Below are 13,983 nucleotides of genomic sequence, written 5' to 3' on the forward strand. Positions count from 1 at the left end.
TTTTTATTATATTTTAACACTGCTGTTCTGTTGTATTAGAATGCTTTATATTGCCTGGAGTTCCCGTACAGCATTACACCGTGAGGTGCTCCTGTAATTTTGTCCCATCTGCGCACTGCAATTTAACAACAGTAGAAACATTACTGTGATTACAAACTCCTTCACACGCAGAATCAAGCTGAGAAATGTGTTGTTTGTTTACAATAATTTGCAGCACAAGTTGCAGAAGCAGAACAACACACCTGAGCAAATTCTGGTATGAGCCTGTTGAAAAATGACACATTTATTCTTCAACTATAAAATACCCTGCCTCTTTCTGGTACATATATTAGACATATCTCATTTAGAAAGAAAAAAAACACAGCCATCTCCTAGTTCAAAATGTAGCAGATGGACTAGTGGGCACCAGGGACCAACCAGACCAGACCATTCCTCGAACTAACCGTCCATGTCACGGTATGTGCAGATATATCTTAATCTACTCACTTCAAAGACAGTTTGAATGACTTGAGTTTGTCCTGTACTGCATAGAGAAGTTTGAAGTGGACTGTATGAACACATCTAGATCTCTGCTGACTGAAAGAGTGAGAAAGAAATTGAAGTGCAGGATCTCTTTTCCAGTTCAGAGAAATTCCTGGCATATTTTTCCTTCTAAAGGACTTTGATGTCAATATAATAATTTTGTCTATTTTGGTTCCCATTTAATCAAAATGTTAGTTGTGCTGGAACGGCAGCAGTTCCCACTGAACGCAGGATTTGCAGTTTGCAATCCCTCAACTAACTGTGCACCCTCTTTAGCTTCCTTCTTCCTAGTCCAAGACTTAGTTGGGATCTTGCCCACTGCTGATGTGTTGCTGTGTAAAGATACAAAAGAGCTTTTTGTTTTTTGAGGTATCCAGATTTGTTTGATTTTCGTATGCGCACACACAGGCACTAAACTGATAAAGCAAGTGCTACAACTTGTAATTAATTAATACGCTTTTAAGATCAGGTCTTTAGGTTGAAGGTCAAACTGAAACAAGCCACAATTCTGTCTTTTATAATTGTCTATAACTGTATAAGTTATATTTTTATTTTAAGCTTGACAATAAAAAACATCAGTCTCCTCAGACATGAACCAGGACATTAAGTGATGCGAGACGGTGTTAATGGGGGCGACACGGATCCGTAATAACAAGTCAGACAGGTGGTGACATGAGAAGCACTGGGCAGTCTTTCACAGGCCCGACTGCCACATAACTGCTGAAACTTGGGGCGTGTCAACATCAGTTTGCTCAACCAACAGAGCCGCCAGACAAACAGTACAGAATTGCGAACACCTACCTGTCTTGCCTTCGTACCACACTGTGAAACTCAATTTTTCATCTACCAGGCACAGAGGCTTAGGACTGCATACGTAAGACTCTGACAAAAAATTGAAGGGATGGCTGATCCTGTATACTTCTATCACACATACGCAAAGTGGACTAACAAGTCCTTTTATACATCAGAGCAATGAAGGATCACAGGCTCCATTATGGCTGGCAATGACATTAGGCGAGGGCATTAATATTAGTTAAAGAAGATTCTGAATTCTGTTATGTTCATTAATACAAATGTAAGTAAACCCTGCGATGAGCAGATCTCCATCTGTTTATCTATGGTACTTTTCACAACATGGTACACCTGTTGATATAAATGGGGTGGGCAAATACACATTTAAATACAATGCAATCCAACAGCAGCACACATTACAGGCTCAAAATTAGCATAACGCTCTAAAACAGCTTAAAATATGATTATAACCTTCCTGAATTTATTCCAAGACTGTTCCACCGGGCTGCATTAGTTTTAGGTAGGTGTACTTATACGATGATCAACCACAGCATTAAAAACACACTTAATTTTGTGCAGGTTCCCCTTGTGCAGCCAAAACATCTCTGACCTGTCGAGGCACGGTCATAAGACCTCTGGGGTGTCCTATGGTGTTTGGCATTGGGATGTTTGTTATGGATCCTTTGGGTCCTGTATATTGGGGGTTGGGGCCTCCATGGATCAGACTTGTTCTAGCACGTCCCACAGATGCTCGATCAGATCTGGGGAATTTTAAGGCCTGGTCAACACCTTGGGCTCTTTGTCGTGTTTCTCAAGCTGTTCCTGAGCAGTTTTCATGGTGTGTCAGGGGGCATAGTCCTGCAGGGGGGGCACTGCCATCGGGAACTGCCATGGCAATGAGGGGGTATAGTTGGTCCACAATGGTGTTTGGATGGGTGGCGTGTGTCAAGAGCCAGCCACATGAAGGCCAAAACCCACAGATTCCCAGCAGAACTTTGCATTGTAACAAGATCATTGTTATTCACATCACCTGTCAGTGATTATAAGGTTGTGGCTGATCAGTGTATATACCTTCATGAGAACAAAAACCCTAAAAATATTTACTATAAATTAAATGTCACCGTGAAAAGCAGCAAAGCCAAAAATGTAGGATAAAGCAAATGTAAAAGACTTATTATCCCAACCATAAGGAATAGAAACAATGTTTCTCCTGTTGACAGGAAATTAGGTGCCACACAAGTCACATTGGTTCAAGAAATGCCTGTGTAATGAAAATGTATTCAGTATCCCATTGATAGCTGGTTGACAGGTTTTGATCTGTTCTGACACAATTTACTGCTAAACTGAATTAAATTAAAAGTGCATGTGACTTTCATGGTGGATAGAAAACTTTTTGAACATAAACCAAAAATGTATTTGGCCGAACTAACAAGCAGTTAGTTGGCACAGTCACACCAGAGTGCCAGGCCAGGCCGTATGAGTCTAGCAATTTGAGATTTCTGGGAAATCAGCTCACGTGGGTGATGATTAGCATTATGAACCCTGGCTGAGAGTCAGTCTGTGCTGTTAGACATACAGTTGTGGGAGTAAGGATACAGGAAGGCATCTGCCAACTCTGCCTTGAGCTCTGCTATGGTGCCTTTGTGGACGGCTGGGATACCACAGGGCGGCTTGATGATGGCCCACGATGCTCCTGTACATATACACACTCACACAAGTCTCTTTTGGGTCATTTTATCATCTTTGCGTGTGGGTATTCTGCATCTGTATGGTCTGCAATTTTGTTATTTCCACAAAACCCTGCCATGCCTGCCGTTACCTTGGCAGCAGCTAACAGGGATCCAAATAAATATGGCTAACACAGGGCTTATCTGCTTGGCTTCCAGTGGGACTTACTAAGTGAAACTATAATAGGCATACGTAGGCTCCATGCATGAGACATCCTTGGGTGTTGCCAAAAAACAAACACTCATTAACCCAGATACTACCGACCTGTTTGAGCGGTGTGCACATTGACAGATGAAGTGTGTGCTCAGTGTGTGTGCATATATACAGTATATACTGACTCCCATTTCAATTATGAGTTCAGGTAAATATCCTGTACTGCCTGCAGCCTTCATTGCCTCCATTTTTTTAAAGCCGAAAATGCAATTGAAGCTGCTGAGCTAAAAGTGTTAAAAGCGCAACCCATTTGAAGTGAGTTCATGAGCTTGAGCGTCTGTCGAGGTGTGAATAACGTCTTTTCAAATCAATTTGGGATCTCAGGGCCTTTGGGAGACTCGGAATGCACTGGAAGAGATGTATGGAGCATTTCTGAGTTTTTATTTTGGTTATTTTTTTTACATTTTAAAACAAGTCTCCATCTATTTCAGTTGTATAGGAGAATGTGGCAACGCTGTTTTGCTGTGAAGCTCCAGAAATGTTTTGTGGATTAAGAAAGTTCACCCAACTTTCCATCAGTATGGGGATGAGAAGATAATGACTGAATTTTCCTATGTGGGTGAAATTATCCTTTAATACCCAGACATGCTGTGACTACAAAAGGGTGTATGACAAAACTATTGCACGGGAGCTTTAAGTTTTCAGGTGTGGTACTCTGTACTATACATAGAATGGCTGCTGAGTCATGCATCAACACCTTCTCTCTAAAAATGAATATACAGAATATGTAATGGTTTTACCTGACATTAGCGTTCTTTTGACACTGATCACACGATCACAGTAAAACTTTTCTTCCATGTACGTGATTAGGGCTGCATGGCATGATAAAAATAATTATACTGCTACTATTTTGACAGATATTATGATTGCAATATGATTCATGATTAGTGGGGATGATCACTTTTGCATCATTAATTTCATTTTCACAGATAAAACATGATGAGGTCACATTTATTGGTATCTGCAATAAACAAACATGTTTTATTTCAAATTGTTTTTTATTAAACAAACATGTTTTAAGCGTGGGTCAACCGCTAGAAATCACCAGTTGAACCCATTCCCACTTCCCAGGCAAGGCAGCCCGTCTGTGCTGTGTATCTGAAGCGTACGTCACTGACATCACATTTCACATCATAAATGCAGCGAAAACAGTTGTAACAGATCAAGCTAGCCGGCGATCCAGGTATTTTCATAGCCAGGAAGTTTTTTTGCCTTCAAAACACCACTGCAACGCTGGTTCCAGTAATAAAACGCTCTTCATAGACCGCATCCCATATTCCTTCCTTATTTACGCGCCAACATCGGATGTTGATAATGCGTCATCACTTCGCGCAGCAGAATTTAACGTGTTCACCAGGGTCTTGCGTTTACATCAAAGCCAAGCCGAGGTGATAGCAACCTGTGTCTACTGCAGAGTCAATTGACCCAGGTGTAAATGGCGAGTTTACACACTCCCATTGCACACAAAAGCCTGATCATAGTGGGTTTAAGTGGGATTTTTATCCAGTGGAAAAGGGATATAATAAAGAATTTTGCAACGTCTCTACCGCATCACTTACAGGCACAACACTTCTGTTCTCAAAAATAACACTAAGCTTTGGCTCTGCTGCCTGGTGATTAGTCCAGTCATCAAAATTTACTCGACTACACAGCGCTGGCTATACAATGTTAGCACAAGTCTGTGAGCTATAGTCAATAGTCAATATCAATCTATTGCTTTTAATCTTGTAGCTTACTAGTCCTGACCTGTAACTAAACCTTGACTGAAAGACCAGATAATCATTGTCTTGTTTTAAAATGATCAGTGCCATCTTAACTATATATCGTCTGGTCTGTGTGGTTTAGGTTGCTGTTGGAAAACACAACGTTCATTTCGTGCAAGCGTATATGAACTGGTGTCCTCACGCAACAGGGCTATCTTTCCAAGTTGGCATTCATCAAATGTAATAAATAACGTGAGCTGCACAGAGTCACAGAACAGCGCTGGAAGTGGCTGGTAAATAAAACATAGACGGGAAGATAGAGGGTATGTGCTGCCCGGCTAGGTTAACAAGACAGACAAACAGATTGACTACAAGCACATCAACTTAACATTACTGTTAGAGACCACAAGTTTACCTGACAGCTGCTCCTCTAAGTCTTTATTATGTTTTTTTCTTTCCATGACCAAAAGATATAGTTAGTTTCACCTCACTGAAGTTGTTGACACAGCTTTGATACGAGGAGGCGGCGGCGTAATTTGCAGGCCTCGGACCAGAGTATGTGTGTGTGAGCGTGCGTGTTTGAGTACAGAAGGGGGCTGGGCTGTAGACTGACTGGGAGTGGGAGACACTTTGCCGAAGCAAGGACGCGAAATGTTCTTCAGCGCTAATATTAGAGGTGAAAATCATGTCTAGATCAATATGAGACCATGGCGCAGCAAATTAGACTATGGCAGGCCGCTAGAGTCTCGTTAACTTATGGGGAACACTGAAATATATGGTGGGTCATATGGCTCACTTTCTACATTAATTTTTTCTGACATTAGCATGGGCTGTATGATGCTCTGCTCAAAACTCTGCATTTTTCTGGTGGCCCACAGCTTCCTGAAAGCGCTGAATAACCCAATCAAAGGCTATTAAATGTCAAGATATAAAAATTAATTTGAAAAAGAAACTGTTACACACATACAATGGTCAGCATTGTATGTGTTTGAGGAAACATTTGAGACTTAGTGTGGAAGAGGGAGGGACTGCACCACATTTTATTTAGCTTGGAAAATGCTTGACTCAGGATCATTTTAAACTAAGATACTGTAATTTTGTACATGTATTTGTATTATGTATTACAGAAACTGATGGAAGAAAAAAAGTGATTTAAATGGTCCTGATTTGCATGCTTTGTCCTTTGGAGAAGAATAAACACATTTGTGTAGTGTACATCAGTACAAGTTTTACAGGTTTCTTCATTCATGTGACAAACTTAACCTTCAGTCAACAGTGGGTCCACACTGGATAAATGAAACTCACTGTCGTGAGTCACTGTTTGCACACTGTCACAATACGTAACATCAACTGTTCTTTATCTAACACCATCTTTTTACTTTCATTATAACAAGAGACGTTCATGTGATGTTATTACACCATCCTGTAGTCATAATTACAGTGCTTGTTATAACAGAGAGCTGCAGGGATGACTTACGTTTGCAGGCTAACCCAGAAATTAGCATCACCCTGGTTACATCGGAAAGGAAAGCCTATTGGATTTCTCAGTTGGATTTTGGACTACTGCAGAAAATAAGCTCTGTTGCAAATACAAGTTTATGATACTTACTATGTTCAGCAAGATAATATGAACAACAATTTAATGATTTTTGAAGCATAAATGCAATCGGCAGAAGTAAAAACTTGACATTGTGGACCGAAGACTTCAACATTCCGACTAAGCATCTTTCTACACTGTAGTATATGTAGTTCGAAAGTTTCAATTAAAATAGTTTGTCCATAAAGTTCACCTGTAAAGACGGACTAGTGAGTAGATGAGTCTGTGTTTGGAGTGATGACGTTTAATGTCCCCAGCAACCTCTGGAGTCTCATTTAGCCACTTGTTAGCAAGTAACATGTTAACACGTTATAATTTTCCACATGTTGTATTAACTGACAGATTTTATGTCGTAGAACAAAACGCGAGACTCTCTTAAGCCTGTGTTACCCACAGACCTTATTTCATGCATGTAACACGAAACCCATTCAAAAAACCCACCAACTTCGAGATAAGGAAACCGGGCCGGAAGGGCAAAAGTGCTCATTTCTTTACAGCTTTTAGGACTCACTCCTGTGTCACTGTGTAGAATGATGAGATATCTTCACAAGAACATGAAACTCTATAGTCAGAAAAGAGTGCTTTTCATAGAAACTTATCAAATTCAAGATCAAGGGGAAACGAAAGCATTTTACAGACCATTATCATATCACAGGAACTTCAGCTATCAGAGATCCCCTGTATATTCTAATGTGCTTTAATTAGGTAAGACACCAATGTTACAATCAACCTCAGCAGTTTGAGACAGTCATTTCCACATTTTGAAAAAAGAAAAAAGGATCCTATTTACTGAGGAAAGCTCACCAACTGGTGTTGTTACTGCAGCTCCCTGGGCTCCGGCTATACACATTTACTTACTTGTGACTTTCATTAGCTACAGAGCAGGCGGCACAGCACTCCTTTGACCCTAGCTAACCACACTACTGAGGAAAACCAGTCTGTTGCTGATAAACAGCTGGAATAATTGCCTCCGCTTCAAACGTTAGACGAAACCAACAATGCTGCTTGTAGGTCGCAGATAAGTATTACAGACAACTATAAGCATTTAAATAATAGATTTTGAGCCTTATATGCAATTAAAAACAGAGTAGTCAACAATTGAGTCAGCAGTGTGAAGGTTGAATATTTCCAGCTGAAAACTGAAATATTTGGTTACAGCTGCAATGTTTCTGCTCTACCAGCAACATCAACACAACCGCATTTAAGATTGTTATTTTTCCCCCCAAATCAGTGACAAAAATATGAAATTCGACACTGAAATTAAGAAGTCACAAGCCATTCTAGACAAAAGATTGAAGACATGATATATATGCAGCCAAAAACATAATAAAAAGCTACAGTAGGCGTAAAGGTCTATAAAAGGATCAAAGAAGTCCATAATAGGTTCCAAATGAAGTGAGACAACCAGAGTGCACTATAACTCACATTGTAGCTGGATAGTGCTTAGATCCTTTACACACAAGCTTAAATAATGTGACAGCAGACTCCCACCACAAGCTGAAACAAAAATGGCTCCTGCAATTTGTACTTGAGCATTTTCATAAAAAAAAAATAATTTGGGTTGCTTGGACAGAGAAGGGATCTCTTCCAAATCAATCTCTTTCGATGAGTCACCACCATCCCAGCATCTCATCTGTGAGCAGGAAAAGCAGGACAATAACAATACGTTTCTCCTCCGCCAACAACACTTTTATATTTCTAATCAATGTGTGGCAATATGGGGACCAACTAAACCAACAGATGCCTTTTGTGTGTTGCCAGCCATGAACTCACAAGCAAGGCCATTTATAAGTAGAGAAGTGCTTCGGTGACACTGAGACGTCATATTACACCAAAATATCAACAGACTCCAGTAGTTTGATATCTCTGTTGTATTAGTTACATAGCTAAGCTTAGTGTAGATATATCTGGTTTATCATACAATAACTGTGGTCTTGGTGACCTTGAAACTGCTGGTTATCAACATTCATAAGGTACTTTGACTCATTCAACAGCCAAATGTTTAATGGTATCTAGAGCCCGATGATAAATCTCAATCTGATCCGTTTTATCTTTAAATATCAATATTAGTAGTGGCTTCAGAAATCAGGTATCAGTATAACAGTCCTCTATTCAAGTCCCTCATTTAAAATGGGACACCCCTTAATGACCCTCATATGTAATCAGTTATTGTTAATGGCATTTACAAACGTGATCAGACATTTCCAACATGTCGTCTTCAGCTGTGGTGATTTCTCTTGCATTGCATGTATTATCACAATGCCATTTCTCTGATGGAGACAGAAAAGCAATTTGTTCACAACTTCATTCTATCAACAAAGTCATAAAAAACAAACAACACAGCTTCATTAGTTTCACTGCTGGACTGAAGTTACATTTCAGATTTCATATCCCATTAAAAAGGGACAAACAAAACTGAGCAACATAATTGTAATGTTAGCTAGCTGGCTAGTTAACCTGACATGAGCAAACTACAGTAGTAGCGATTTTTTATGCTTGTGATAAAAAAAAGGACAATAACACACCGAAAAGACAGAGTTCTCATAACCCTTGATTTGAACAGTGCCTCCAAAAAACCTCCAACTGAAGGGCCATGTAGCCATAACTGGTTGCCCTGCCACTCTATCCCAACAAGAACTGGGACACCCTAGGTGCTTTTTTTTTTTGCAAAGTGGTAGGGGCAAGGGGTGTACTGGGATTGGGCCATAACCCAACATATGTGTCTGACTGCATCCGTCTTGGTTTTCCCTACACACCACAGACCAGAGGGTTGTGGTAATGCACCTGAAGCTGCTTGGTAATAACTAAAAACTAATGCACTTTGGCAGTTTCCACAATCTACTTTACTCTTCTTGTCCCTCAGGAAAAAGTTGCCCTGTACTGTAGGTAAAACACAGAAGACAGACTTTGACCTAAACCTGAAAAATATAATTGTTACAAAATATTTAAAGATATATAGTAAAAAAACAAAACTATGCAGCTCACATTCTCCCTTTTAATTGCACAAAGGTTTAAAAACTCAGACAAAATGCATTTATGAATAAAGTTTTGCTCGTCCTGACGGGCTCTCATTCACACCACTTGCCCACCCATACAGTTTAGTGCTCTCTCACTCACACATACCATACAGAGCTGATTAGAATCACATTAAAGCGAGGACAGCTCGTTGTACATTTTGTATTAACATACGTCAAGAAATCACTGAAGCCGCCTTCTTAGTGACTTTTTGAATGGGAGAATTTCAGTGTATAGCTGGTTCATTACAGCTTCTACAAACCACTTACTGATGTATTTGAAATTAAAAGGAGTAAATCAGGTATGACAGACAGAAGGATTGACACCTTTTCATCATCTTGTTAGATTACTTTAACCACCTTCTGAGCCATTTAATGTGCAGGAAGTGGCTAAATCTAAAATGGGGTTGATGGCCAATTATGGAGATGTCTTCCTGTCCCATCCCACCATCCCGACTAGTAATTGTTCCATTGAAATCCATTTTTAAAATGTTTTTGTGAATACAGTTTCTACATGGATCTATCTGCAAAGCATGTAAAGCTCCCCTGACATTCTGACAGTGATTCGACATATCATAAACGCTAACTGTGTAAGAACAGGGACAAAAACTGTTGTTTCTTATCAACTACTGTTCTGTTCGATGTTGGAAGTTGTTGCAGCTGTGAGTGGGTGCATCTTTAAAACCAGAAAGGGTTCAGTCACAGGAGACGACAAACCATGGAGATGCTTAAATGTCCTTATAGCATGATACTGAATCCCTGGTAGTTCTAGTGATGCCGTTTTGCAGCTAACCCTTAACATAACTGTGGTGCAGAATAGGCAAAAGAATAGCTTTCCACATCAACACAACATCAAATCAAATGCACAATGGCTCTGCTACTCCTCTTTAAAAGTGAAAATTAGTCTGAATGGCACAGTCTATTCTCTGGAGAACAGTTATTTTCCAGGGAGGGCCACCTCAGTCGAGCCCTTTTCTAGACCAGACACCAAGAGAACGCTGTCTCCCTTGTAGCAGCCTTAATTAAAACCCAACTCTTTTTAATTATTTAAGCCATGTTTTACAGGCTGATAAAACTACAGTAATGAAGAAGACGACTACAGTAAGGGTTTTAATTAGAGGGAACTGTTGACAGCTCGTCATGAAAAGCGTTACCTGGCCAAACTCATACTTGATAGTCTATAATCCAGAGTAAGTCCTATAGTCCTGACTGGCTACTAATAAACAAATGTCACTTTAAAATTCAGAGGCTAACGAAGTAGATTTCTATGACCTTAAACAGAAAAGTTAAATACAGCAACAGACTAGTAAGGTTGTGTTACAATAATTTTTCTACCATAGGTGTGCGCCTGTAGGCAAATCCTGTGATTCGTATGTTCGCCATCTGGCGTCTTCGCCATTGCTGCTGTGGCAATTGAGTATATGCTGCTGCCTGCTGACAGTGACAACAGAATAGGGTGTTGCACCAAAGATGTTTAGACGGTGTCCTCATTTATATGAATGATGAAATTAAAATTATTCAGATTATACATGGAAGACACTGGTAACAACAATTGTCCAAATGGGTGATAGAGAAAAAAATCTGACCATCTGCCAAATTTCAAATGGTGATGATGTGTTTAAATGAGAACTGTGTTTAATCATAACAAACCAGTGACATTAGTAACAAACAAAGAAAAAAAAATGTGTAGGTAGTCAAAATTATTTCATTAATAGCCTGGCAACAAAATGCCAAATAGGTCTGCAGGTAACCCATAGACAGTCAAAATTACAATTAGGATCAACAATAATTGCAAATTTCTTGATCGGCTTTAATCGAATATCTTGGTTCTCTGCATGGCAAGGGAAGTAAAAGGCATGTGAAATCCGTTCTTTCACCAAAGTTGAAGTTTACCACTACTCTTGGAGCAGCTGAGATCTGCAAAGGTTCTTCCCAATTTCCCGAAGAGTAATGTTACACAATAAGGAAAAGTAAAACTTGTGACAGCTTGCATTGAAATGCGTGGACATTGCAGCAAGACGCTACCGCAGCGATGACAACTTGTCTACTTCTGGTACTTTGTTGTATTTGCTTATAAAAAACGTGCGAGTTTCGTGAGTTGTGGCAAATGCTCGCCACAACCAAATGAAGCCTGAAATCAGAACAGCTACATGCTGCTTAAATGATTAAGATCATGTAGTGATGACAATCTCCCGTCTCTGTCATCTTGTGAGTGGTCATATAACTTGTCATCAACCTGACAGTCAATGCTGTAGGGAAATATATGAGCCTTGAAGGTAAAAGAAGAGATGCAAGATATATATATATATATAAATATATAAATATAAATATATAGCTTGTTTAAATTCCTGAACCACATCTAAGTTCTGATTTGCATATCATATCATAGGCAAATCCTGCGGTGACCAGGTTAATGTAGCGTGTGCAGTTGTGGCTGCAGTGTTTTGCATGTCAAACCTTTACGGTTCAGTCAAATCAATGAGGTTTGGCACTGACTGGTTTGTGTGTGCATCAGAGTAGAGATGAAGTGTCTGTGAACGCTTTTAAATGATGCAGGCTTACCCAGCAGAAGAAGCTTCAGCTCCCTTCTCGCATCCCTCTTGTCTCGCCGGAGTTGTTTCTCGATCTCAGCGTTGATTCGTTTGGACTCCTTCGCCTCCTCACTCAGGCAACAAGCCATCATGGAGTCTAAAGTCATCACCGCATGAGCTAAAAAGCCCGTCTGACAAAGGACGCCGGGCTAAACCTCACGCAAAGTATCAAATAAATGAAACCCTTTCAGTCCGTTTTCAACAAGTTATATCCAGTTATATCGAGCTTGGTAGGCTTGGTGCAGAATATGGCCTTCCTTCTTGGTGAAACTGCTGTCAAGTGTCAAATATTTGACAGCTTAGTCAAAGTCTCGTGTAAATCCTCAAGCTACAGGGACTGACAGCCGATCACAGGAAAAATACAATGCAACATGTCCGCAAGCATCTTAGACAACTACCCACGGTGTAAATAACCATTTTATTTGATGCACTCTCCAAAAGAGCTGCAATTACTTTGGTTAACTCGCTGACTAGCTTGTAAGCTAAATGCTGCTTACGTTATAACCAAGCTAATGTGACAAGTTTATGGATTTTCAGTGTGCCAACACTTCCCAATCCCTTTCCCGCGAAGATGGTTAGCCCGTAAGCCTAACACTCATTAATTTAATTTAATTTTTTTTATTTCAAACTACCAACTTCGGTCCCAGAGACAGTGGGACACAACTGGCTGCCACTGCCACATTTGTACAATCCCTCCGCAGGTTGCCCGGCCGAGTACAAGCCTAGCCGCCCCGAAACCAACACTGTACGCCCGCGCAGTGACAATGAGCGCCCGTCAAACTGTCCATCTACCGAACAAACACACGGGCTGGCACACGGTCTCAAGCACTCGACGGTCGATAACCCGTGTTGCGATCCGAATAACAATCCCGCTTTATTACAAATGCGCTCAGGGGCAGTTTTCCTCTTGCAGACCAAGGCACCCAGTGACCAGAATGGGCAGGCTAATTGTTAGCTAGCTAGGTTAGCTCAGCTAGCCATCCCTGGAATTGCATCCAACTGCCTAAAACACAGAAAGCTCGGCCTGACACAGGACCTTCATTGTATTCAGCTAGTGTTCTCCAAAAAGACCTCGCCAGGACCAAACCGTCAAAATGCGAAAACGTCAACCTGACAGTCAAATGGACCCTTGGAGTCCGTGCATTTTATCGCTCCTGGTATTTTTTCCTGGTGGTGCTGATAGCTCTTCGTCACCCACTCCTCAGCCCCGGTGTGGCGCTGCTGCTGACGTCGCTTGGGATATGATTGATTGACAGAGGCAGAGCGAATGAGAACCGAGCTTGAGGGCGTTGTAGGCGGGACTTTACTGATGGTTAATTTCCCAAGTTTGCTTGAGAGGAAGTCTTCCTCTCGGAGGCGTGTCGGCGAAAGCAACTGGCATTTGGCTGGACGGGCAACGCCCATCTCCTGTCAAACTCCAGCACATCCACACACGCACACACACACACACACACACACACTGTGTGTTCATCCTGACTGTCACAGCTGTCAAGACTATGAGTATTCAAACATATGTCTGCAAGCAGCGGTGGAGAGAATATAAGTACATTTACTCAAGTACTAGCCTACCATTTCCAGCTACTTGTATTTAATTCCCATGTTTTGTTTCTTAACAGAGAATTAACACAGTATTTTTTTAAAAAGCAAAGATCATGTAAAAACCCTAGTAATTAACTCCTACCCAAGTGATCAATCATTGATTCCTACCTCTCAGGTTCATCTTGCTTTGGAGCGGACCCTGCCCCTAAACTGTAAAACTGCTAGACCTAAGTCTGTTTAACAGACATGTGAATCAAGTAATTTGTTCCCAAGTCTCAAGCAAG

At 40.7% G+C, this 13,983-nt stretch overlaps 1 protein-coding gene across 2 annotated transcripts in view; it reads right to left on the bottom strand.

Annotated features, from left to right (window-relative positions):
* LOC311258703 (guanine nucleotide-binding protein G(q) subunit alpha-like) overlaps nucleotides 1–13,379 on the bottom strand; it is a 42,855-nt gene extending 29,476 nt beyond the window's left edge. Inside the window, exon 1 of one of the 2 annotated variants that reach the window (XM_084355231.1) lies at nucleotides 12,132–13,379. In XM_084355231.1, coding sequence (XP_084211357.1) covers nucleotides 12,132–12,267 — 136 coding nt within the window. In that variant the 5' untranslated portion in view covers nucleotides 12,268–13,379. The remainder of the gene's footprint in view (nucleotides 1–12,131) is intronic. The other variant, XM_084355230.1, reaches the window with a different exon arrangement.
* Between the last annotated feature and the right edge of the window lie 604 nt (nucleotides 13,380–13,983).

Source organism: Pagrus pagrus (genome assembly GCF_965226575.1).
Source record: "Pagrus pagrus genome assembly, chromosome: 6".
NCBI classification, from domain to species: domain Eukaryota; kingdom Metazoa; phylum Chordata; class Actinopteri; order Spariformes; family Sparidae; genus Pagrus; species Pagrus pagrus.